Source organism: Macrotis lagotis, chromosome 5 (genome assembly GCF_037893015.1).
Source record: "Macrotis lagotis isolate mMagLag1 chromosome 5, bilby.v1.9.chrom.fasta, whole genome shotgun sequence".
NCBI classification, from domain to species: domain Eukaryota; kingdom Metazoa; phylum Chordata; class Mammalia; order Peramelemorphia; family Peramelidae; genus Macrotis; species Macrotis lagotis.
This window is the reverse complement of record NC_133662.1, coordinates 190,061,794-190,085,190: the sequence shown is the minus strand read 5'-3', so window position 1 is coordinate 190,085,190 and position 23,397 is coordinate 190,061,794. Positions and strand designations below refer to the sequence as shown.

Here is a 23,397-nt window from a genome sequence, read left to right as displayed (position 1 = left end):
GGAGTTAAGTGGCTTGCCCAAGGCCACAAAGCTAGGTAATTATTAAGTGTCTGAGACCAGGTTTGAACCCAGGTACTCCTGACTCCAGGGCCAGTGCTTTATCCACTGTGCCACCTAGCTGCCAGAGAAGCACTTTAAAATGTTGAACTGAATTCAGTATTCCCAAACTTCTATTTCCCCATCTATATAACATGAGGACAATCATATCACTTCACCAGGCTTTTGTAAAGATCAAAAGAGAATAACATCTATAAAGAGCTTTTCAAACCTTAATAAACATCTTCTTTCCATAGGGAAAGTCAAATGCAGTGAATCAACATGAAGACATGAAGGAAAAAGAAAAGATTCAACAACCTATTAACCAACAAACCAAACTATAATTGCATTCTTGTCTACATTAAATCTTCAACCTTCATGATATACTCATGTTATACCAAAGTCATCTCCAGTATCTGTTTAGAAGTCTTATTCTGAGGATTGGACATGGGACTCTTTTAATGTATGTGCCCAATGGATAATTTTCAATGAGAATGCTGAACCTAAAGAAACAATGGTAATCATTCATATTTAAACATATTTATAAAACACTCTCCTAATAAGAACCTCAAAAGTAATGGAAATATTATCTAGTGTTGCACATAACTAAACAAAAGCTCAGATATTAAGTAATGAAGGATGAAATGACAGTAAAATTAGTTCTTAAGACATATACAGATGTGTGAATATAGACATATACATAGATGTATAATTGGTAACTTACTTTAACATAAGCCATCATCTTTTTAAAATTAAAAAAGGATTTTTATAAACTACTTAAGTAGTCACACAGCTAGCTAATGTCATTCATTCATTTATACAAGTGTGAGTGCAAGGACTTAAAATATAGTCTTCTGTCTACAAATCCTGATTCCATTCTACTGCATCAAATAGGGTTTTCTTTATATAAACTGTACAAAGTTTGTGTGCTTCCATTTTCAGACAATATCTTGTTTCTTTCTTCCAAATAAAAATCCTTATTAAACCAATAATTAATATTTCTAGAAAACAAGATGTGCCTTATCACAGAGTTGTTTGTACTTTAAAAGAAGACTCCTGGCAGAAGTCTTCAAAGAACAAGAGAATTAAAATTATAAGACTAAAATAGAAGGTGACAGGATTGACATTTAGGGACAGAAAAGAATCAATGTACCTCACCAAATATTTATTAAGCACCTAAGAGAGGAGGGAAGAGGAAGGAATATGCCATGAGTGCATGTGTACCAATGCATATGTACACATATATCTACATGTATCATATACCTACATGATCTATGAGGGGTCATACATTTTTGAAACCATATACAAGTATATAATATATGTTCTAAAATTTGCTGCCTCTAAGATTAACATGCATATATATAACTTATGTTATGTATGTGTGTGAATGTGTTTATATATGATGGTTGTATATACTATACATATACTTGTGATATATACACACATAATACACACATGTACATATACTACACTCACTATGCTATAGAAATATACACAAGTATATATAATATATACAGTGCATGCTATATACATATAATATACATGTGAGAATACAACACACAATGTGCTATATACCAGATATAGTATATAATATATATGTACATAACATACAGTATGTGATATCTATTTTATACACCATGTATATATACCATACACTCACTGTATGTGCTATATATACCTAATGTACACATGTATCATGCATACCGTGTGCTGTAAATACACCTGATGTACATGGTACGTGTACCATACAGTGTGCTGTAATATACAACCAACGTACATGTGTACCATGCACACCATGTGCTGTAATATACATCCAATGTACATGTGTACCATGCACTGTGTGCTGTAATTTATATCTTATATACATGGTAAGTGTACCATGCACACTGTGTGCTGTATATACATCTCATGTACATGGTAAGTGTACCACACATACCACGTGCTGTAATATACACCTGATGTACCATGCACACCATATGCTGTAATATATAGCTGATGTGCATGTGTACCATGCACACCATGTGCTGTATATACATCTCATGTACGTGGTAAGTGTACCACACACACCATAAGTTGTAACATACATCTGATGTACATGTGTACCATGCATACCATATGTTGTAATATACATCTGATGCATGTGTACTGTGCACACCATGTGCTGTGTATACATATGATATACATGCGTACCATGCACACCGTGTGTTGTATATACATCTCAAGCATGAACAGTGTGCTATAATATACATCTGATGTACATGTGTACCATACACACTGTGCTATAATATACATCCGATGTACATGTGTACCATACACACTGTGCTATATATACCTAATGTACATGTGTATCATGCACACCGTGTGCTGTAATACACACCTGATGTACACAGTATGTGTACCATACAATGTGCTGTAATATACAACTGACGTACATGTGTACCACGCATACCATGTGCTGTGTATGCATCTGATGTACATGTGTACCATGAACAGTGTGCTGTAATATACATCCGATGTACATGTGTACCATGAACAGTGTGCTGCAATATATATCTGATGTACATGTGTATCATACACACTGTGCTATATATAACTAATGTACACATGTATCATGCACACCGTGTGCTGTAATATACACCTGATGTACATGTGTACCACGCACACCATGTGCTGTGTATACATCTGATGTACATGTGTACCATGAACAGTGTGCTGTAATATACATCTGATGTACATGTGTACCATACACACTGTGCTATATATACCTAATGTACACATGTATCATGCACACCATGTGCTGTAATATACAGCTGATGCACACAGTATGTGTACCATACAGTATGCTGTAATATACAACCAATGTACATGTGTACCAAGCACACCATGTGCTGTGTATACATCTGATGTACATGTGTACCATGAACAGTGTGCTGTAATATACATCCGATGTACATGTGTACCATACACACTGTGCTATATATACCTAATGTACACATGTATCATGCACACCATGTGCTGTAATATACACCTGATGCAAACAGTATGTGTACCATACAGTGTGCTATAATATACAACCAATGTACATGTGTACCAAGCACACCATGTACTGTGTATACATCTGATGTACATGTGTACTATGAACAGTGTGCTGTAATATACATCCGATGTACATGTGTACCATGAACAGTATGCTGTAATATACATCCGATGTACATGTGTACCATACACACTGTGCTATATATACCTAATGTACACATGTATCATGCACACCGTGTGCTGTAATATACACCTGGTGTACACAGTATGTGTACCATACAGTGTGCTGTAATATACAACTGACGTACATGTGTACCACGCACACCATGTGCTGTGTATACATCTGATGTACATGTGTACCATGAACAGTGTGCTGTAATATACATCCAACGTACATGTGTACCATACACACTGTGCTATATATACCTAATGTACACATGTATCATGCACACCGTGTGCTGTAATATACACCTGGTGTACACAGTATGCGTACCATACAGTGTGCTGTAATATACAACTGAGGTACATGTGTACCACGCACACCATGTGCTGTAACAGACATCCGATATACATGTGTAGCGTGCACCGTGTGTACATCTCATGTACATGTGCGCCACACACACCATGCGCTGCGCCTACACCCCACGTACACGGTGAGTGGGCAGGTGCACTGTGCACACTGTGTGCTGTGTACAGACCCCACGTACACGTGCCCGCCTGGCGTCCACGTGTTTTCTGTTTGGCGCCGCCAGGGGCGGGAACACGGGAGGGCGGGCACCGGCCCCGGGCACCGGCCTGGCACAAGCCGTGCTGCCTCCCGCGCCCCCCGCTTACAGGCCCTGCAGCCCCCGCCTCCCCCAGCACCGGCTCTCCCGGCCGGGTCCCCCCAAGCCCCCCACGGGGGCCGCCCGCGCTCACACCCCCCCCCCGCGCTGGCCTCGGCCCGCACCCCGGCACTCCCGTCCATCCTGCGTGTTAAGGCCCCGGCGTTACGAGGAGGCGCCTTCCCAGGCTTCGCCGCGCCGCCGGAGGGGCCCGGGGCCCAGAACACAAGAGCCCGAGCGGCGAGCGGGGCCCGGCCGACGGAGACACATCGTCCGGGCCTCTCAGCAGGAGCTCCGGGAGCCGCGATGCCGGAGGCCGCGATGCCGGGGGGCCGCGACCGGGAGGAGACGGAGCCCGAGTCCTGCCTCCGGCACTTCCGGCTTCCGCTGGCGCGATGAGGTCACTTCCGCAGGGCGGCGCCCGGGCTCCTCGCGCCTCGGAGCGCGTGCCCAGCCCCGCGCGGCCCCGAGCGCGCGCCCGCGCCGTTAGCCGCCTTCGCCGGGAGCGGCCCCAGGCGGTCGGGAGGAGGCGCGGGCTGCGGAGCGGAGCCGCCGAGCCCCGGCCTAGGAGACAGGAGGCGCCATGGACAAGCGAACCCCGCCCTCCAGCGGGGCCCCGGGCCCCTCCAGCCGAGGCACCAAGGCCCCCGCCATGCCCACCCAGCAGGCCGCCACCCCCGGGCCGCCGTCGAAGAGAGAGCGGAGGCCCAGCATGTTTGAGAAGGAGTCAGTGAGTGCGGACCGGAGGCGGGGCAGGGGCGGCCGCGCCCCACGCCCCAGGAACCGAACAAGGCCTCGGCCCTGCACCCGCGCCCGCGGACTTCGGGGGCCCAGGGCATGGGCACGGGCACGGGCACGGGAGGCGGCATCGCAGCACGGCGGGCTGGCACCCTGCTCTTATCCGGAGCAGAAATGAGCACGGGTGCTGGGCGCCCTAGAGGGGTCCCCAGCCAGGAAAGGGAGGGATTCCAGTAGGGGGGCTCAGCCCTTCCCACTAGTGAAAACCGGATTCAATCTTGAAATCAAGTGCTATGTAAATATGACTTTTGGTTCTGAGCGATGACCTTAATTATTAGGCAATCACACCCCCCCCTTCCTTTCTAGACAGCTTTGCATTACAACCTGGAGAAAGAAAGTAAATCAAATCCACTTGGGAACCCTTTTTCTGGATGATTAACTAATTCACCCCTAAAAAAACTACTAGATTTATTGAATTTCTAGACCCACCTGCGCTTGCTTTGACAATGCCACACCAATATGATAGACCAGAGTTCCCCCACCCTGTTCTGTAGGATAGCTTCTCAGATGCTTGAATAGAACTAATTTTATTGAATCCTTATCTTTAAATCTCTCTCCTTTCTTAAGGTTTTTGCTAGGCAGTGGGGTTAAGTGGCTTACCCAAGGCCACTCAGCTAGGGAATTGTGTCTGAGGCCAGATTTGTACTGATGACTCCAGGGCCGGGGCTCTATTCACTGCCCCCTCTCTCTAACTTTAAAACACATTTTTCAGCTCTCACTTTTCTGGCCAACCTATTCTAAATGCACTGCAGTCTTTCAGGGCCCTTTTAAAAATATGGAATGTGGCACTAAAGCCAATATTCCTGCTGTGGTCTCACCAAGGGATAGATCTTCTCCCATATAGCGTGAATGGAGATATAGATGTCATAGGAAATGTAGATATCATTTGCATATGGTATCCTAGACAGATTAAAAATTCTCCAAAGTTTCCCATAAGTAATAGAATCAGGATTCAAACCCAGGACCTTTGACTTCAAATCCAATAGAGCATTGGCCTTGGAATCAGGACAGGAGTTCGAACCCAGCCTCTGACACCTTGCTAACTGTATGACCTTGGGCAAGTTACGTAATTCTAATCACCTTGTATCTAGGGCCATCTCTAGTCATCCTGAATTTTTTCTGGCCACTGGACCCAGATAGCTCCAGAAGAGAAGTGAAGCTGGTGACTTAGCATAACATCTCCTCACTGAAATCCAACTCATGTGTTTGTCATGGCATGACTTCCTTAATGTTTTGGTCTTCTTCAAAAATGAAGGACAAACATTATTAGGCAAAGACTCTTAGGATGTAAAGTAAATACATCTGCCTTCCAATTCCTTATATTCTTCTGGGTGCAAAACATAGAAGGAGAGGTGAGGAAGGAGAGAACTCCCAGTTTGAGGTATTTTGGGAGGGATTTGGGGTTGCCACATAAAGATTAAGAAGCCTTGAATAGTGAATAAATCATGCACATCCCTGGGATTTAAAACTGCTCAGGATTTATTATAGAAGGCTTACAAAATGCACAGATTAAACCTTTTCTCCTCCTAGAAAAGTAGGAAGCACTTTAAGGACAGGCTAGGCAAAGTTTAAGTGAGAATAAGAGAGAAAGAAAAATAAAAAGGATAGATGACCATAGGGCTAGCTTAGTCCAGTCACATGGCATAGGGACCCATGGTCCTCCAGGGGGGGCCTAGGCTAGTTATACCATATATATATATACCATCTGTTTTATATACCAGAGATGGTAGAAATGAAGAGAGAGCTAAATTTGGTTTAAGAAAATGTAGATTCAAATCTTGCTTTTTACTATTTATTGCATGCTTCTACTACATAGTACTTACTACCTTGGGCATAGCAAAATTCTTTGGAATGTCCTAATATATTAAATGAGAGGATTGAGTGAGCTACAGTTCTAAATCTTCCAGTTCTAAATCTATGATTCTGTTATTCTAGCCACATTGCTGGACTGTTTCTTTGGCCTCATTATTCTACACATTTCAGGGTTTAGTGGGAGTTTACATATATTAAGTTCAAGATTTCTTTGGGACATTCAACTTCAAATGTCTAATAGGTAATTAATTATATGAGGTTGAACCTTAGGGGAGAGATGGTGGTTGCATATATAAAGCTATGAGTAATCCACCCAAGAGATGATGAGATTACAAAAAGGAAGAAATAAAGGTTCTTAATCTTTTCTGTTATGGTTCCCATTGGCAGTTAGATGAAGCTTATGATCCCTTTATCAAAATAATGAGTATATATATATATATTATATATATTATATATATATACACGCACACACACGGTATTGCAAAGGAAATCAAATTTAAATAGTTATAAAAATACTTTTTTTTTTTAGATTTTTTAAGGCAACAGGCTTAAGTGGCTTGCCCAAGGCCACACGGCTAGGTAATTATTAAGTGTCTGAGGTCCGATATGAACCCAGGTACTCCTGAGTCCAAGGCCAGTGCTCTATCCACTGTGCCACATAGCCACCCCATAAGAATACTTTTTAAAAAATAGACCCCAAGAAAAAAGGAAGAAAAAGGGACCAGGACAGAAGCTTGCAGTTAGAGGACTTGATGTGATGAGCCAGTAAAGTAGATTGAGAAGGGATAGTTAGCAATTGAACCAAGAGAATAGTATCAAAAACCTAAAGAGGAAAGGATATCCAGGAGAAAAGAGTAAGAAATGAGAACTGAGAAACAACCTATCAGATTTGGCAATTAAGAGATCTTTGGTAGGGACAGCTAGGTGGCATAGGGGCATCTAGGTGGCACAATGGATAGCCTAGCCATGGAGTCAAGAGGACTTGAGTTTAAGTCCAACCTCAGACACTTTATAATTACCTAGCTGTATTACCTTGGGCAAGTCACTTAACCCCATTGCCTTGCACAAACCAAAAATAAATGAATGAATGAATGAATAAATGAACAAATAAATGAGAGATTTTTGGTTACTTTGGAGAGTGGTTTCATTTGAATTAGGAAATAAAAATTAGCCCAGATTTCAGAAGTCTGAGGAGTAAGTAAGGGTGTGAGAAGTACAAACATTAAATATAGACAACTTTTTCAGGAAACGTGATTGAGGAGAGAAGAGATATGGTTCAACGAAAGAATACAGAGACAATCTCAGGATAAAATATAGGAGTAAGATTATGAAGTAGCATGTTGGTAATTCTGTTAAAGTTTATTAAGGAATAATCAGGTAGGAGGAAAATCCAAAGGAGAAAGCATCTATCTAGGCAAAGAGGATGGTAAATAATGTCAACTGCTACAGAGTTGAAACTTAAGACTATAAGGTTTGTCTATTAAGAGATCATTGGTAACTCTTGAGATAGTAGTTTCATTTGAATGAGGTCAGTTGCCAGTTGATAAGAATTGAGAAATGGCTAAGAGGAGACAAAATAGCAGCAATGGAGTAGATTTTTTTTTCTAGATATTTAACTTTGAAAGAAGAGAAATGCAGAATGAAACCTTGAGTGAGGGGTAAGGGTACAAAGTGAGGGACTTTAAGAATGGAAGACAAATGAGAATGTTGATAGCAAAGAATGAGCCAATACATAGGAGAAACTGAAGATTAGAGAGAAATGGTATGAGATCCAAGGATATGTGCAGAGAAGATGGACTTTGCTAGAAGGACATTTTTAGCAAATTGTTTAATCAATAAAGCATGAAGTTTAAGATCCTCTGCCTTAGAGGGTGTAGGAAAGAGATAATTTGGAAGGTTTAAGGATGACCATTTTGGGGAATGCAATAAAGAATTGGTTATGGAGGCCTCAAGCAATTTCCTTGCTGCTCTAAGAGCCCATTTAGATTAGTGGAGTCAGTGGTATGTGACTTTGAACTATTCAGCAATAGAAGATACAGTGGGAATAATCAAGATTGACATTTTGTTATACATATTCATTGATGGAGCACAGGATTAGGGGATTAACCATAGTCAGATTTGGAATGGAGGGGGAAAGTAAAAGCAAGGGAAAGGATAATGGTTTGAAATGTAGTCTCTCTTCTTATCTCCTTCATAACCTTTCCCTTCTTCAAGACCTAGCTCAGGTGCCCTAGTTGAATGTATTATTGAATTGAAATTTTATAGGGCAATTTGCCTGGAACTTTCTTTGCCCTCATTTCTCAGAATAATAATAACTTCCATTTACATAGCACTTTAAGATTTACAGAGCACTTTGCATATGTTAATCTCTTTTGAACCCCAATATCTCTTTGAGATAGGTATCAAAAATTTTACTATCCCCATTTTAAAGATTAAGAATGTGAGGTTCAGAACATTTTTAGAAACTTGTTCTTGGCTTTAGCAAATTTTAGAGACAAATGATGACCCCTTCTATGTCCTACTTGGGAAACCAAGTAGTTTCAGAATGTGGCAGACCTGGAAAAGATTTAAGTTGCTTTGTTTTATTGATTCTGCTCTTGTCTGCAGGATTGTCTAAGCCATTTTCTCAGGTTTGACCATCCCCAATTCTGTCTAAATCTGAGACATTGAAGTATATAAGTAAGTATATGAGTGTTTATGTAAGATATGTGCATGTGTATGCATATATATTTAGATAAACATAGATACATATACTCAAATATTTGTTATTGAAGGAATAAAACCGTTTGTGATTATTAAACCTAGTATAAAATATAAACTCATAGGTAGCTTTTGTTAGTCTTCCCCTTCCCAATTATGTCAGGCTTATTTCCATTGCAGAAAAGTATTTAAAAACATAAACTCAATTCACCAACACTGATCCATATTAAAATATATTTTTTGGCTTTTTTATTTTTAGTATGCACAAATCTTACGAGAAAGACTCAGAGACTCTGTACATGATGTTCTATCTGTTGAACCTCCATTTGATGAATCAATTGCTGATATAGGTAAAGACCAATGGAAAGCTATAGGAAAAGTAAAATATGCTAACACATACAGAATGGAGCCATACAGGAAATTCCAACCTCAGACAGTACAAAAGAAAGTTCAGCAGATACTAACGGTTAGAGAAATATATTTTTTTTCTCAAATATTTGATGATAAGTTAGATTTCTCTAATAGGATGGGTTTTATGTATTATTTCTAAGAAAATTAAAGTATATTACAGAATGTTAATGTCACTGCTGTGACAAGTACAGTAGGTTTTATTTTTATTACAATTAAGCCTATTAACAGTGAGTTAATTACTACTTCTGTGTTGCCAAAATAGGTTTAAAACTGGTAGGTAGGCAAAAGTGAGCAGGAAGCATGTTGAATATATGAGGAAGGTTATGTATATGAATACACCTCTTTACCTGATAGTTTTACTCATCCATTATTTCATCCATAATTCCTCCATTTCTAAGCTTCCTGTATGATTTTTCTCCCATGTTTTTCTCCTAAATCTAATATAGAAGATCTATTCAGCCTATTGATAACTTCTTAATCATTTTATAAAATAACTCATTTATTTCATTATAGCTTAACAATGTTGAGGAAGGCTGTTCAAATATTTTATTACTGTTTTATAGGGTGAAGAAAGTGAGACTATTAAGTCATTTGCCAAATTCATTAGTGGTAGAATTGGAACTTGAGTCCAGTCTTTTGTATTAAGTCAATGTCTTTTCTTATTCCACAATAGAATATTTCAAGAATAGGGAATCATAGAGGAAGGAGCCTAAGAAATCATATAATCCAACTATAACCTGAATAAGACTACCTTTTATAACATCCCTAAAATGTTCATTCAGCCTCCACTTAAAGATCTCTGTAACCTCCCAACACAGAGGTCATTTCACTTTTGGAAAGCTATAATCATTTAGAAGTTGTCTTTTCCTTCTTAATTAGTAAAAGTTTAACCTCAGTGGTCAAACAGAACAAGTCTAACTTTAGATTTTGGAAAAATGCTGTAAATCCTTCCCCCATCCCTCTACCCAATAACATTATGCAGAATAACATTTACAGTTCTTTCAATTAATCTTTATATGACTTGGCCTTGAATCACCTAACTAAAATGATTTCTCTTCCGTGGATTCACTCCAGTTTTAACAATGGCCTTCAATACATTTAATGCCTAGAACTGAAAACAGTATGACAGATAGGGTCTGACCATGGTCAGACTATTACTCCCTTTCTTTGAATATTATACTGCCATGGTACTGTACTCATGTTATATTTGTAGTCCACCAAAATCCTCAGTCTTTGCTCACATAAACTGTTGTTTAAACCTGCTTTTTTTTAAACCATGTTGTATTATATTTTATTTATTTTGTTAAACATTTCCCAATTACATTTTAATCTGGGTTTGACCATACTTGGGGGGGTCTTCCCTTATGGTCTGAAGAATGTGGGCAACTTTGTTACTGCAAATCCTGAGCTTATTTTGAATCAAGTTGATAAACAATGAAATATAAAACCTGATAAAATGAAAGGTCTCAAATAATGCTAACTTTCCCATGAATCCAGTTTCCATTTAGCTTGTTAAAAAGTGTCCCCTTTACCTGAAAACTTTGCAGTATACAAGGCTTGAAATAAAGCAAAGTACAATCATATCTTTAGGTAGCCTTTTTTTGTGTGAAGATATTCATATGTGGCTTCTTTTGAAATCCAGATGATTTAAAAGTTCTAAATTTATATTTCCAGCATGAATTTTCACAAGTTTTTTCTCTTTCAAGGAAAGCAAGTTTCTCCTGCTTGTCAATGAGCTCAAGAGCCAACATAGGGGCCACTTTTTTCATTACTCTCTTCTGATGACTAGGCAAAGCCATCGTTGAATTTCAAGTTTAAATACGTTAGAATGGAAATAAGGCTACCCAGCTTATTTATGAGAGGGAAGAACTGGAGGAAGCTAGGAGGTACAGGAAGTGGATAGAGCATTGGACTTGAATTCAAATCTTCCATCAGATGCTTTGTAGCTGATTGACTCTGAGTGAGTCACTTAAGCTCTGCTTGCCTCAGTTTCCTGCCATAGACAGTGGGAATAAGAATAGCATCTGCTTCCCAGGCTTTGTTATGAGGGGACACATACTATAATCAGTTTTGGGGGTTGGGTTTTTATTTTGCATTTATTCTGTTATTTATTCACTTTACTGCAACAGTTTTGTTATAAAAATAATCATAATCCCCTTCTTGAGAAACCTCAAGAAAAAAAAAGTGTGCTTCGATCTGTATTCAGATATCATTGGCACTGTCTCTGGGAGAGATCACATTCTTCATCATTTGTCATTTAGGGGAGGGATCACATTTATCTTTATCATCAGAAAAATTGGTTCAATATCTTTTTCCCCACAGTTGCTATTGCTAGCTGTATTTCCCTCCATCCTATTTCTCCCTACTCCCATTCTATTCTCTTTCCTTTCACCCTATTATCCCTCCTCAAAATGTGTTGCATCTGACTACCCTCTCCCACAATCTTTCTTCTCTTATATCACCCACCACCCTCTCCTCTCCCCTTGTTTTCCTCCCATCTCTTTCCTCCCTTTTTTCCCCCTCTAGGCTAAAAGATTTATATACCTTATTGAGTTTTATCCTCTATGAGCCATTTCTGAAGGGAATAAAGGCTCACGCACTCCCCCTCACTTCTCTCCTTGTACTCCATTTCTTTTTTTCTTGCCTTTTTTTACTTGAAATATCTTAGCCCATTCTACCTTTTCTTTCCCCTTTCCCTAGTACATTCCTTTCTCACCCATTAACTCTATTTTATACTATTTTATACCTTATATTCAACTCCCTCCTGCGCTTCATATATATATATGTATGTATGTATGTATGTATGTATGTATATATTCCTTCTAACTGCCCTAATAAATAAGAAGGTTCTCATGAGTTACTGGTATCATCTTCCCATGCAGGCATACATACAGTTCAACATCATTAATCTCTTATAATTTGCCCTTCCCATCCATCCTCTCTATGTTTCACCTGTATCTTGTACCTGAAAATCAAACTTTCTGTTCAGCTCTGGTATTTCAACAGGAAAGTCTGAAAGTCCCCTGTTTCATTGAATATCTATCTTTTCCCCTGAAAGAGGATGTTCAGTTTTGCTAGGGAGTTGATTCTTGGTTGTAATCCAAGTTCTTTTGTCTTCCAGAATGTCATATTCCAGGCCCTTAATGCTCTAGTCCTGTGTAATCCTGACTGTAGCTCCACAATATTTGAACTTCTGACTGCTTATAATATTTTCTCCTTTACTTGAGAGTTCTGGATTTTGACTATGATATTCCTAGGAGTTTTTTTTAGGTTTTTTTTTTTTTGCAAGGCCAACGGGGTTAAGTGGCTTGCCCAAGGCCACACAGCTAATAAGTAATTATTAAGTGTCTGAGACTGGATCCTAGGAGTTTTTTGAGGAGGATCTCTTTCAGAAGGTGATCAGTAGATTCCCTCAATTTCTATTTTATTCTCTGCTTCTGGGATCTCAGGGAAATCTTGCTGGATTATTTCTAGAAAATGGAAGTCTATGCTCTTTTTCCTGGTTTTGACCTATTTTTGATAAAACTCTGCTGATTCTTATGATCATTATTTACCTTTCTAAATATTCACAATCAGGTAGTCCAATAAGTTTTAAATTATCTCTCCTGGATCTGGTTTCTAGGTCAGTTGATTTTTCCAATGAGATATTTTACATTTTCTTTTAATTTTTCCATCCTTTTGGTTTTATTGTTTATCTCTCACAAAAATCATCAACTTCCCTTAGCTCCTTTCTACATTTGAAGAAATTATTTTCTTCAGAGAGCTTTTTTATCTTTTTCATCTGACTGATTCTACTTTTTTAAGGCATTCTTCTCCTCATTGGTCTTTTGAACTGTTCCGTTTGCCCTAAATTGGTTTATAAGATGTTATTCTCTTCAATATTTTTGGTACTTTTTTCACCTTTTCACTTGATTTTCATGATTTTTCCTCATTGCTCTCATTTCTTTTCCCAATTTTTCCTCTGTCTCACTTGCTTAATTTTCAAAATCATGGGGGTTTTTTTGAGCTCTTCCATAGCCTGAGACCATACTGTTCTTGGAGGTTTTGGATACAGTAGCTTCAACTCTGTCATCTTCTGAATGTATATTTTGATCTTCCATGGGATGAAAGTAATTGTCTTTGGTCAGATTCTTTATCTTCTGTTGCTTGCTCATTTCCCCAGCCCATGAGTTGAGCTCTGCTTCCAAGGTAGAAGACTCACTGTTCCAAGCCTTTTGTTTGTTTGTTTTGTTTTGCAAGGCAGTGTGGAGTTAAGTGACTTGCCCAAGGTCATACAGCTAGATAATTAAGTATCTGAGGCCAGATTTGAACTCAGGTCCTCCTGACTTCAGGGCCAGTGCTCTATTGACTGCACTACCTAACTGCCCTTTGTCCCAAGCATTTAAGGGTTTTTGTAACAGTTTTTTAGGGACAATCCCCCCCCCCAGAGACCTCAAGTTTTATGACAAGTTCTGACTGCTCTCTTGCCTGTGTTCAGGTCTATGGATGACCACAAGCCCTCCCCTATGCCCTGGAGCTGTGAGGAGGGTCCCTGCTCTGCTTTGGAAACCAGGGGGCCTCAGCACTGGCCTGGGCTTCCACACTCATTCTGGTATCACAGAATTTTCCCAATGACCTTTCAAGTTGTCCTTGGCAATCCCTAGACCTCCCAGTCTGAAAAACACCATACTGCCATGGACCCAGGCACCCCCAGAGACCCAGGCACCCAGGCACCCTGGCACCCTGAGGACTGTTTCTAGATGGCTACAGCCAGTTTGCTCCAGTGGTTGGCTGGCATGGTCTGGACTGTGCCGTGGCTCTTTCCAATCGTACAAATTGTCTTGGGCCAGAAAATTGTTTCACTCAGTCTTTTTGTGGGTTCTGCTACCCTAGATTTTGTTTAGGGTCATACTTTTTTTTCAATTTTTGTTTGTTTTTCAAGACAATGGGATTAAGTGACTTGCCCAAGGTGACACAGCTAGGTAATTAGAAAGTATCTGAGGCCGGATTTGAATTCAGCTGTGTCACCTAGCCATCCCTAGAGTCATAATTTAAAGGCATTGTGGAGTGGTCTGAAGGAGAGGTTCTGAGACTTACTGCCTTTATCTTGGCTCCACCTCCCCCAACCCTGCTTTTCATATTCTTTACTTACCTAAATGAATTTTTTAACCTAAGTTCATGGGATTTCTTTTCATTAAATTGCATATTTTAAGATTGGGGATGGGGTTCATTTAAATCTCTAGGAACCTAATTCTGTCATCCAATATCTTAGCTATACTCCCTAGCATCATGTTATCATGAAATTTGATAAACATACCATACTTTCATTCAAGCCATAGATAAAAAAAATACTTGGGACCAAGAACAAGTTCTTTTGGGGCCTTTCACTGGAAACTTCTCTCAAAAGAGGTATTGAGACAATAATGATTATTCTTAGGGTCTGATCATTCATCCACTTCTGGATTCACTTAATTATACTGAATCCACTTAATTTGGGGTGGCACACCTATCAAACAATAACACCAGGTGTTCTAAGATGAGCTCAGGGAAGACCCTGAGCTTTTTTATCTTCTTTTTCACCTGACTGGTTCTGCTTTTTAAAGCATTCTTCTCCTCCTTGGCCTTTTGAACTATTCTGTTTGACTTAGTTTATCAGATGTTATTTTCTTCAGTATTTTCACTAAGTTGCTGACTTGGTTTTCATGATTTTTCTTCATTACTACTGTAGAAAAAGCTCTTGATCTTGATTTTCAGTATGAATACAGACTATGAAAGTGGGAACCTCACAGTCCTTTTGATTTTGGAGCTTTTAAATAGGAGGTATCAGAAAAGTACCACAGGGATAATTGGCTTGTGATGACCTAGCATTCATAGTTGCTTTTTGATCCTAATATGTCAGCTCTTCTTATCATTGTGAAACAGAATACATACATCGAGCCAATATTGGGTGGTTCACTTTTTCTCAAAGCAGAACTGAAGTAGTTCAAAGGAAACATGAAATGTGCAAATTTAAAGAATCCATTCTGAGCTGGTATTGGTCTGATCAGTCAGTCAGATACACCATAACTTATCTCTAACATAGTGATGTTTGGTTCTCTTTGAGAATGAAGGACAACAATCAACTATCATTTAGTCCAGTTCTCTCCACCTTGCCCACAAAGTGTGGCGGGGAGGAATTGGAAAATTACATGTATTCTTTGTCTCTTGCATTTACCTGATAAAGTCAGTACTGTCAGTCCACCCCTGTCAAAATAGAGACAAGGTTAGGCTGATGGGACCTATTTTTGATAAAACTCTGCTGATTCTTATGATCATTATTTCCCTTTCTAAATATTCACAAACTATGCCTTAAATAATTCATTATAAAATGATAATTCATAACAAAATATGTGTCCCTGTAGTTGAAGAATGGTTGAACAAATCATGGTTTACGAATCCAATGGGATTATGTCATAAGAAATGAAAAATACAAATACAAAGAAATACAAGAAAAATTATATTCAAAATTATACTGAATAATAAGTTTATATTTATATGGCACTTTTATCTATGGCTTGAATATTTTATATGCTTTTCTCTTATTTTTAATAATTAGAATATTTTATGTTGCTAGTTTGCAGATTTTTTAAGAACTGTTTATAGCCTTTGACAGATTAACTGTCAGGAAAATGACATGTCTGTGTGTGTGTGTGTAAAACATGTATTTATTTGTTTATTTACTGGTCTCTGATACCAACCTTTTCCAAAAAAATTTGTTATATAGTATTTTTCTCCAATTACATGTAGAAACATTTTTTAACATTGACTTTTTAAAACTTTGCACTCCAAATTCTCTCCCTTCCTCTCTTTTCCTCTCCTCTCATTGAGAAGGCATGCAATTTGATAATAGGTCATAGAAAACTTTCCATAATAATCATGTTGTGAAAGAAAATACAGATACCCACCAAAAAAATAAAGTTAAAAAAGTATGCTTCAAAATTCAGGCACCATCAGTTCTCTAGAAATAGATAGTACTTTTTTTTTTTTATCATATATCCTTCAGAGTTGTCTTGGATCATTGTATTGCTGGGAATAGCTAAGTCATTCACAGCTGATCATCTGACAATATTGATGTTACTTTGTATATAGTACATTTCACTTTGAATCAGCTCATGTAAGTCTTTCCAGGTTTTTCTGAAAATATCCTTCTCTTTATTTCCTTATAGCAGAAAGTATTCCATCATAACTGCATACCTTGGTTTATTCAGTGATTCCTCAATTAATGGCCATCCCCTCAGTTTCCTGTTTTTTAAATTTTCTTTGGGATACAGGCCCAGTAGTGGCATTAAGTCATAGGGTTTATATGGTTTTATAGCCTTTTGGGCACAGTTCCAAATTGCTCTACAGATTGGTTGAATCAGTTCACAACTCCACCAACAATGCAGGTCTCATTTTCCCCAACCCCTCCAAAATTTGTGATTTTCCTTTTGTATTCTATTAAGGTTTCTTATATATGATGTAGTATCTCAGAATTGTTTTATTTTGCATTTCTCCAATCAGTAGTGACTTAGAACATTTTTTCATGACTAGATCACTTTGATGAGTGCCAGATAGCCATCTGAAAATTGTTCATATATTTTGATCATTTATCAAATAGAGAAGGATCAGTTTTTATAAATTTTGCTCAGTCCCCTATATGTTTGATAAATGAGGTGTTTATCAGAGAAATTTGCTTCAAATTTTTTTCACAGTTAACATTGCTAACCATATTTTCCTCCATCTTATCCCACCACCACCATTTATTCTGTACTCTCTCTCTCTCTTCAACTTTTCCCTCCTCAAAAATGTTTGGTTTCTGACTTACCCTCCCTTAATCTGCCTTCCCTTCTATCATAAATGCACCCTTTTCTTATCCCTTTTTCCTTCTGCTTTCCTGAGGGTAATTCTATACCCAATTGTTATTCCCTCTTTGAGCCAATTCTGATGAGAGCAACTAAAATTCAGACTCCTATTTTGCATGATAGTAGATCAATAATTTTTAAATTCTCTCATATCTATTTTCCTTATCAGTCCAGAGCTATTTCTCAATTTCTTCTATTTTTTCATTGTTTTGGTTTTGTTTTATTATTTCTTGATTTCTTATAAAGTCATTGGCTCCCATTTGCTCGATTCCAATTTTTAAGAAATTATTTTCTTCAATTAACTTTTGTTCTTCCTTTTCCATTTGGCCAATTCTACTTTTTAAGGAATACTTTTATTCAGGGAATTTTTGTGCCTCTTTTTCCATTTGGCCATGCTTTTTAAATTTTTAAATTTTTTATTTTTTTTTAGGTTTTTGCAAGGCAAGTGGGGTTAAGTGGCTTGCCCAAGGCCAGCCACACAGCTAGGTAATTAAGTGTCTAAGGCTGGATTTGAACTCAAAAGATAGCCTCTTTTACCTACTTAAAAAAATATTAATCTTGGAGGGGAAAGGTCCTCAGGATTTGAGGTAAGAACAAAAACAAATTTTTTTTGCATTCATTCTTAGCCATCAAAACCCAAACAATGACAAATAGAAGCTTGGACTGGGAGTTAGAATTAGCCAGTCAATGAGAGCCTGAGTGAATTTGGTTAAGGCATACTTAAGTAGGTAGCTCCATACTGGCAAATAGTAGATAGATAGTAGCAAATACTTGTTCTCTGTGTTTTTTATTTACTTTAAAAAAAGTAAGCTATTTAAAATTATTTTTCATATAATCTTTATATTCTGTATTTTATATGGGAATATTTTTTTCAATGTAAATTCAGAATTTAAAACTTTTTTAAAAAGAGTAAATTGTTTATTGCCATCCTCAATTGAATGAAAGTGGCTTGAAAATGGAGATTGTTTCTTCTATGTATTTGTATCAAAAGCAGTTAGCGCAGTGGCACATAACAGATGTTTGATAAACAATTGATTAATAGATTAAGTAGGTCATGTTGAAATAGTTAAAATATCACCCAGAGTACATTCTCATTCTTATTCTTATAATTTCCTGTACCCATTTTATTATAAACTAATATTAAATAACCTGTTCCATTTTTTAAAGATAAATTTATTTTTGGTGATGATTGTGTTTGGCAAGCTTATCAACTTTTACCCTAATCTTTAGCAAATACAATATGGGGGTATGGGGGGCGTGGGTGAGTGGAACTTCTGAGAAAACAAAATCTTTTACTTCTTATTTTCAATGTGTTGTGTTCTCACCCTCTGAGTAAAAAAACAAACTAGCAACTGCCCATTCAGAGTTCTATGACTGAGCTTGAGATTCAGCTTCTCTAATTATGTAAGCTCAAGTCCAGCATTGAATTCCATTTAACCACTTAACATCAGTTAGCTTTTATAAGAGGACATAAAGACATAGCAAAACAAAAGCTCAAATATTTCATTTCCCCATTCCCACATACACACATCTGGGCACACTGTCTCCTTTACCACCTTGGATTCTGGGAGAAAGTGGACATAAACTTACAGTAGTTTCTATATAGCAGTGGGCCCTACCAAGTTCAAGTATAAATGTGATATCTGCTGAATAGGCCCTTGTCTCAACTGTCACTGGTCTGGGTTTTGAACATTGTTCCTTGCTTCTCAGGCTGAAATTGTTACTAAATCACCTGCCTGCAAAATTTTTCATCATGGACTTCTGACCTGGCAAAACTCATAAATTATCATAGTCATATCCAACCTCCTTCATCTAAAATGAAAGAATAGACACTAAGGCAAAGAACTGTTATGCACAATTCCCATGTTACTCTTGGTGGCTAAGAACCAGTCCCCTGCTACACCAGCCTTACTTTCCCCTCTTGTGATCATTTTTGCATTCACGTTATCAAATATCTAGGGATTAGTTGATGTGATTTGAAAGATCTTGTCAAATTCTTTGGAGATTTTTTTATTCCTTCAAACTCTATAATAATGCTGGTACTTAAACTATAATTGTCTTCATGGTGTCTTCATGCTCCATGAACAGTACTGGGCAAGGTGAAATGATAGCACTTTACTACACTGAACATATCAATTCCTCTATTGATATGTCACCTTATTTGCCATGATAAAAACTCCTTTTTGGAGTGCCAACAGTTAAATTCATTGTAGGTAATCTAAAAATTATATAGTATTTAACCCTCATCCCTTTTATGCAACTTTGCCACTGTTAATGCTGAAGTGAAAAAAAAAAGCTAAAGAAGCTTTAGGGACAGCTTATAGGTATATGGTATATATAACAGTTAATGGCTAACCTAATGATGAATATGTCTGTGCATAAGCTGGTTCTTAAAACAATATGTCATGTTATTTAAAACATTTTCAAATTTGGTAGAAACTGCCTTAGGTCTCATAGTATTGCCTCCAAGTTGACAGGATCACTTCTGTGCCATCAGAAAAGGACTTTTAAAGGACAAAAGATATGTTTCTATAATGGGGTTGTAATTGGGAAAATTCCAGTTTTCATAATGCAAATTTTTAGATTGAAATTAAGGGATTTTTTTAAAAATTCTTTTCATAGGACAAACTTAAGAACCTCAAATATGATGAAGAAACATTTTCTTCCTTATCACTTGAGCTGGCAGATCGTATATTAGCAGTTGTCAAAGAATTTGCTTTCACTCGATATAAATACATTATAAAAATAATACTCATTCAAAAAACTGGTCAATCAATAAATGTAAGTATAGAAAAAATTGTCTGCTGACACTTTATGCATATTATTCAATCATTTCAGCCATAGATTATTCTAGATTATTGCCTTCTATTCATTTTCAGATGAGCAAACTGACACAAAAAAGATTAAGTGACTTGTCCAGATTCAAGGAACTAGTAAATACATGAAACTGGATTTGAACTCAGATCCTTCTGGCTTCAGACCTGGCATTTTATTACAATTCATACATCTCTAGAACATTAACTTCTGATCATGATGATGATCATTGAGAAGCCTCTTGGCTTAATAGATAGAGACCTGGTCTTAGAGTTAGGAAGACCATGATTCATAATCCTGCCTCTGAAACATATTATGTGATCTGAATCAAAAAACTAAGTCTCTTTTAGTGTATTTGGCATTTCTCTAATTCTAAACATAATAAATGAATTGCTGATCTGCCTCAGTGAAATGACTGACCCACACTAAATTTTCCCACTCTGATTAAATCACATTTGAGTTATTATAATGACACTAGTTAGATATTATATAATTCTGAATTATCAAATCATTATAATTAGGAATGTGGAAGATTCAATTGAATGACTTGGAAGAGTGGATGGTTAAATTTATATTGTGAGCATTTGGAAGTTAAGCACACACTACAAATCAGAGCATAATTTGTGGTTCTTTTGATTTTGAGAAAAGTGATGGAAAAAATGTTGATAATACAGATTAAACTCAAAAGTGTATTGTACATAATTTTTTTTCCTGGAGAGGCAAATATTAAGTATTTAACAATTTAATGATTTTAAATGTATTCAGTACATTTCTTGAAAATTAGCAACCCATCTAGTTAAGCATCCCATTAATAATAATATTCAGGAATATGTCAGATGTCATGTTTTCTATCACTTGATAGAAATTCCATTGTATTTATTTATAGTATGTAACTTAGTATGCAAGGGATGAAGGAAGAACCAAAGAAGAGTCCTGTTCTCATGAAATTTACATGTTACTTGAAGAGATGTATATGTATATATGTACTAGAAATATATATGTATATACATATATAAATAAATATGTATGCACTTATATTTACACAGATAATATAACAGAAAGTAAATAACAAATTACTCATGAACAAATTTGTGTTTTTAGAACTGAGTAGAAAGAGTTTACTTCCCCTTGGGGTGGTCTTTAAGCTTTATATATCATAGATCTTTTTGCCAAATTTGAAGCCTATGGAGCCCTTCTCAGAATAGTTCTCTTAATTAATTGAAGGAACTTAAATTTCAGCGAAAGATTAGGGAAAATAAAGATGGGGTTTTTTTATTTCCATCTAAGATCACAAACCTCCTTAAATCTCTCTCTTTCCTCAAGGAGTGAACATGGATTAATGCAGAACATTTACATTAATGCACAAAAATCATTTTTTGTTTTAATGAAGTTTGTATCATCCTTCAAGCAGATTGAACCATGAATTATAAATTAAGCTGTTGGATCCTTTTTTTTGGCAATATGTTCTGCAGAATTGTGGGAGTTTTTAATGTTTAGCCATTCTGTATCTGTTAGAAATGAATTACTTTTCCCATATCTGATTCATATGTATTTTACATTGAATATATTTTTTGCACACTCCCCATCCCATCGCACCCTTTTCAGGGAAGGTCCTAGATATGAACCATATGCAAAATCATTTTCTGGTTCCTGAGGTAGAAGACTAAACAAGCCAGTAAGTGTAAAAACAGTTCTTATTCATTAGAGACCAGGCTCCTTTCGGGACTAGATCTGGTACAAACCACATTCTGGGTACCCAAGAGAAAAAGTTGAGTGCCCCAGCTTCTGTGGATCCTTCCAAGTAATTCATATCAATAAATTAGAAGCAAACAATAAGGTCAGAACATAACAATGACAAGGCTGACCAGATACTATTATATGCAGGAGTCCTCATATTTCCCCTGCCTATGGGCCACAAAAGTCCTTCAGGTGCTAGTGAAGGCTAATCTTAACTATGAAAGCTGATTTTTTTCCCACCAGAAAATTACCTTATATTTGTTTTGTACTTAATGCTTTGTGTCCATGTTCTCTGCATAAAAATATATGCTCCTTGAAGATAGGGACAGACTTATTTTTGTCTTTGTATTTCCTTAGCACCTAACACAATGCCTAACTTAGATGAGATGCTTATTACTTATTGCTTCTTATTAAATTTATTGGAGTATGGTGGGGACTAGAAACTTAGTCATTATCCTGAGTATTCTGGAGATCACAAATTTGACTGGCAGTATATTTAAAAGGCAAAGAAAGAATAAATAAGAACTTCTATAAATCACAGTAATGAAATAATAATCCAAACTTTAGTAAAATAAAGAATGGCACACATTGATTATATTGGGGATTATATGCATATCGAGTATTCTACTGTTAATTTTGCCCAAAAATAATATTAAAAATATACTTACACATTTTATAAGATCTGTGATTTAATCTGTGTATTCTGCTCTCCCAAAGTATTTCAATAAATATTTATTGAATAGAAAATGTAAAATTGGTATTTGGTCTTTTCATTTCGCAGATTTCGAGCAGATGGATCTGGGATGTTGCTTGGGACACCTGGCTAGAAGCTAAACATGAAGCTGAATCTTATGTTGCAGTGGCCCTAGTATATGCACTTTATTTTGAATAGCTTATCAAATCTACTATTTTTATCACATTTATTGATAAATAAATATGCAAGTTATATACATATTGCTAACGTTTATTCAGCAGTCTTTTTAATTACTATGCAAATATTTTGTGAATTTATTCTGCAGTTGAAATTACTTAATTTTTATTCTTAAAGTAAAAACATTCTTTTCTACTTATTGAAATGTAGTGTGATCTTGTTGTTTCAGTTGTGTCCAACTCTTTGTGGCCCCATTTGGGGTTTTCTTGGCAAAGATGGAATGGTTTACAGATGAGGGAAAAAGGATTAAGTGAATTGCCTAGGATTATACAACTGTAAGTGTCTGAGGTCAGATTTTAACTCAGGAGTATCTTCCTGACTCCAGGCCCAGCATTCTATCCACTGTGATACCTAACTGCCTTATGTAGTTCTCTAGTGTATCCCAAGTCTTTTAAGACACTATATTATCATTCTACATTCTAACTGTAGGATTCTCATG

At 37.2% G+C, this 23,397-nt stretch overlaps 2 protein-coding genes across 12 annotated transcripts in view; one reads left to right on the top strand and one right to left on the bottom strand.

Annotated features, from left to right (window-relative positions):
* Window positions 1-23,397, bottom strand: part of ERMARD (ER membrane associated RNA degradation) — a 183,086-nt gene that overhangs the window by 38,930 nt on the left and 120,759 nt on the right. Inside the window, exon 1 of one of the 11 annotated variants that reach the window (XM_074188104.1) lies at window positions 4,022-4,238. The exons of 9 other annotated variants lie outside the window; for them this stretch is intronic. In XM_074188104.1, coding sequence (XP_074044205.1) covers window positions 4,022-4,039 — 18 coding nt within the window. In that variant the 5' untranslated portion in view covers window positions 4,040-4,238. Of the gene's footprint in view, window positions 1-268; window positions 3,807-4,021; window positions 4,239-23,397 lie in introns of those variants that run through there. One more of the 11 variants, XM_074188106.1, reaches the window with a different exon arrangement.
* LOC141488206 (dynein light chain Tctex-type protein 2-like) lies at window positions 4,316-22,994 on the top strand. Its single transcript, XM_074188097.1, has 4 exons — window positions 4,316-4,626; window positions 9,466-9,672; window positions 20,099-20,257; window positions 22,809-22,994. Exons 1-4 carry the CDS (start codon window positions 4,480-4,482, stop codon window positions 22,917-22,919), a joined length of 624 nt encoding a protein of 207 aa, XP_074044198.1. The 5' UTR covers window positions 4,316-4,479; the 3' UTR covers window positions 22,920-22,994.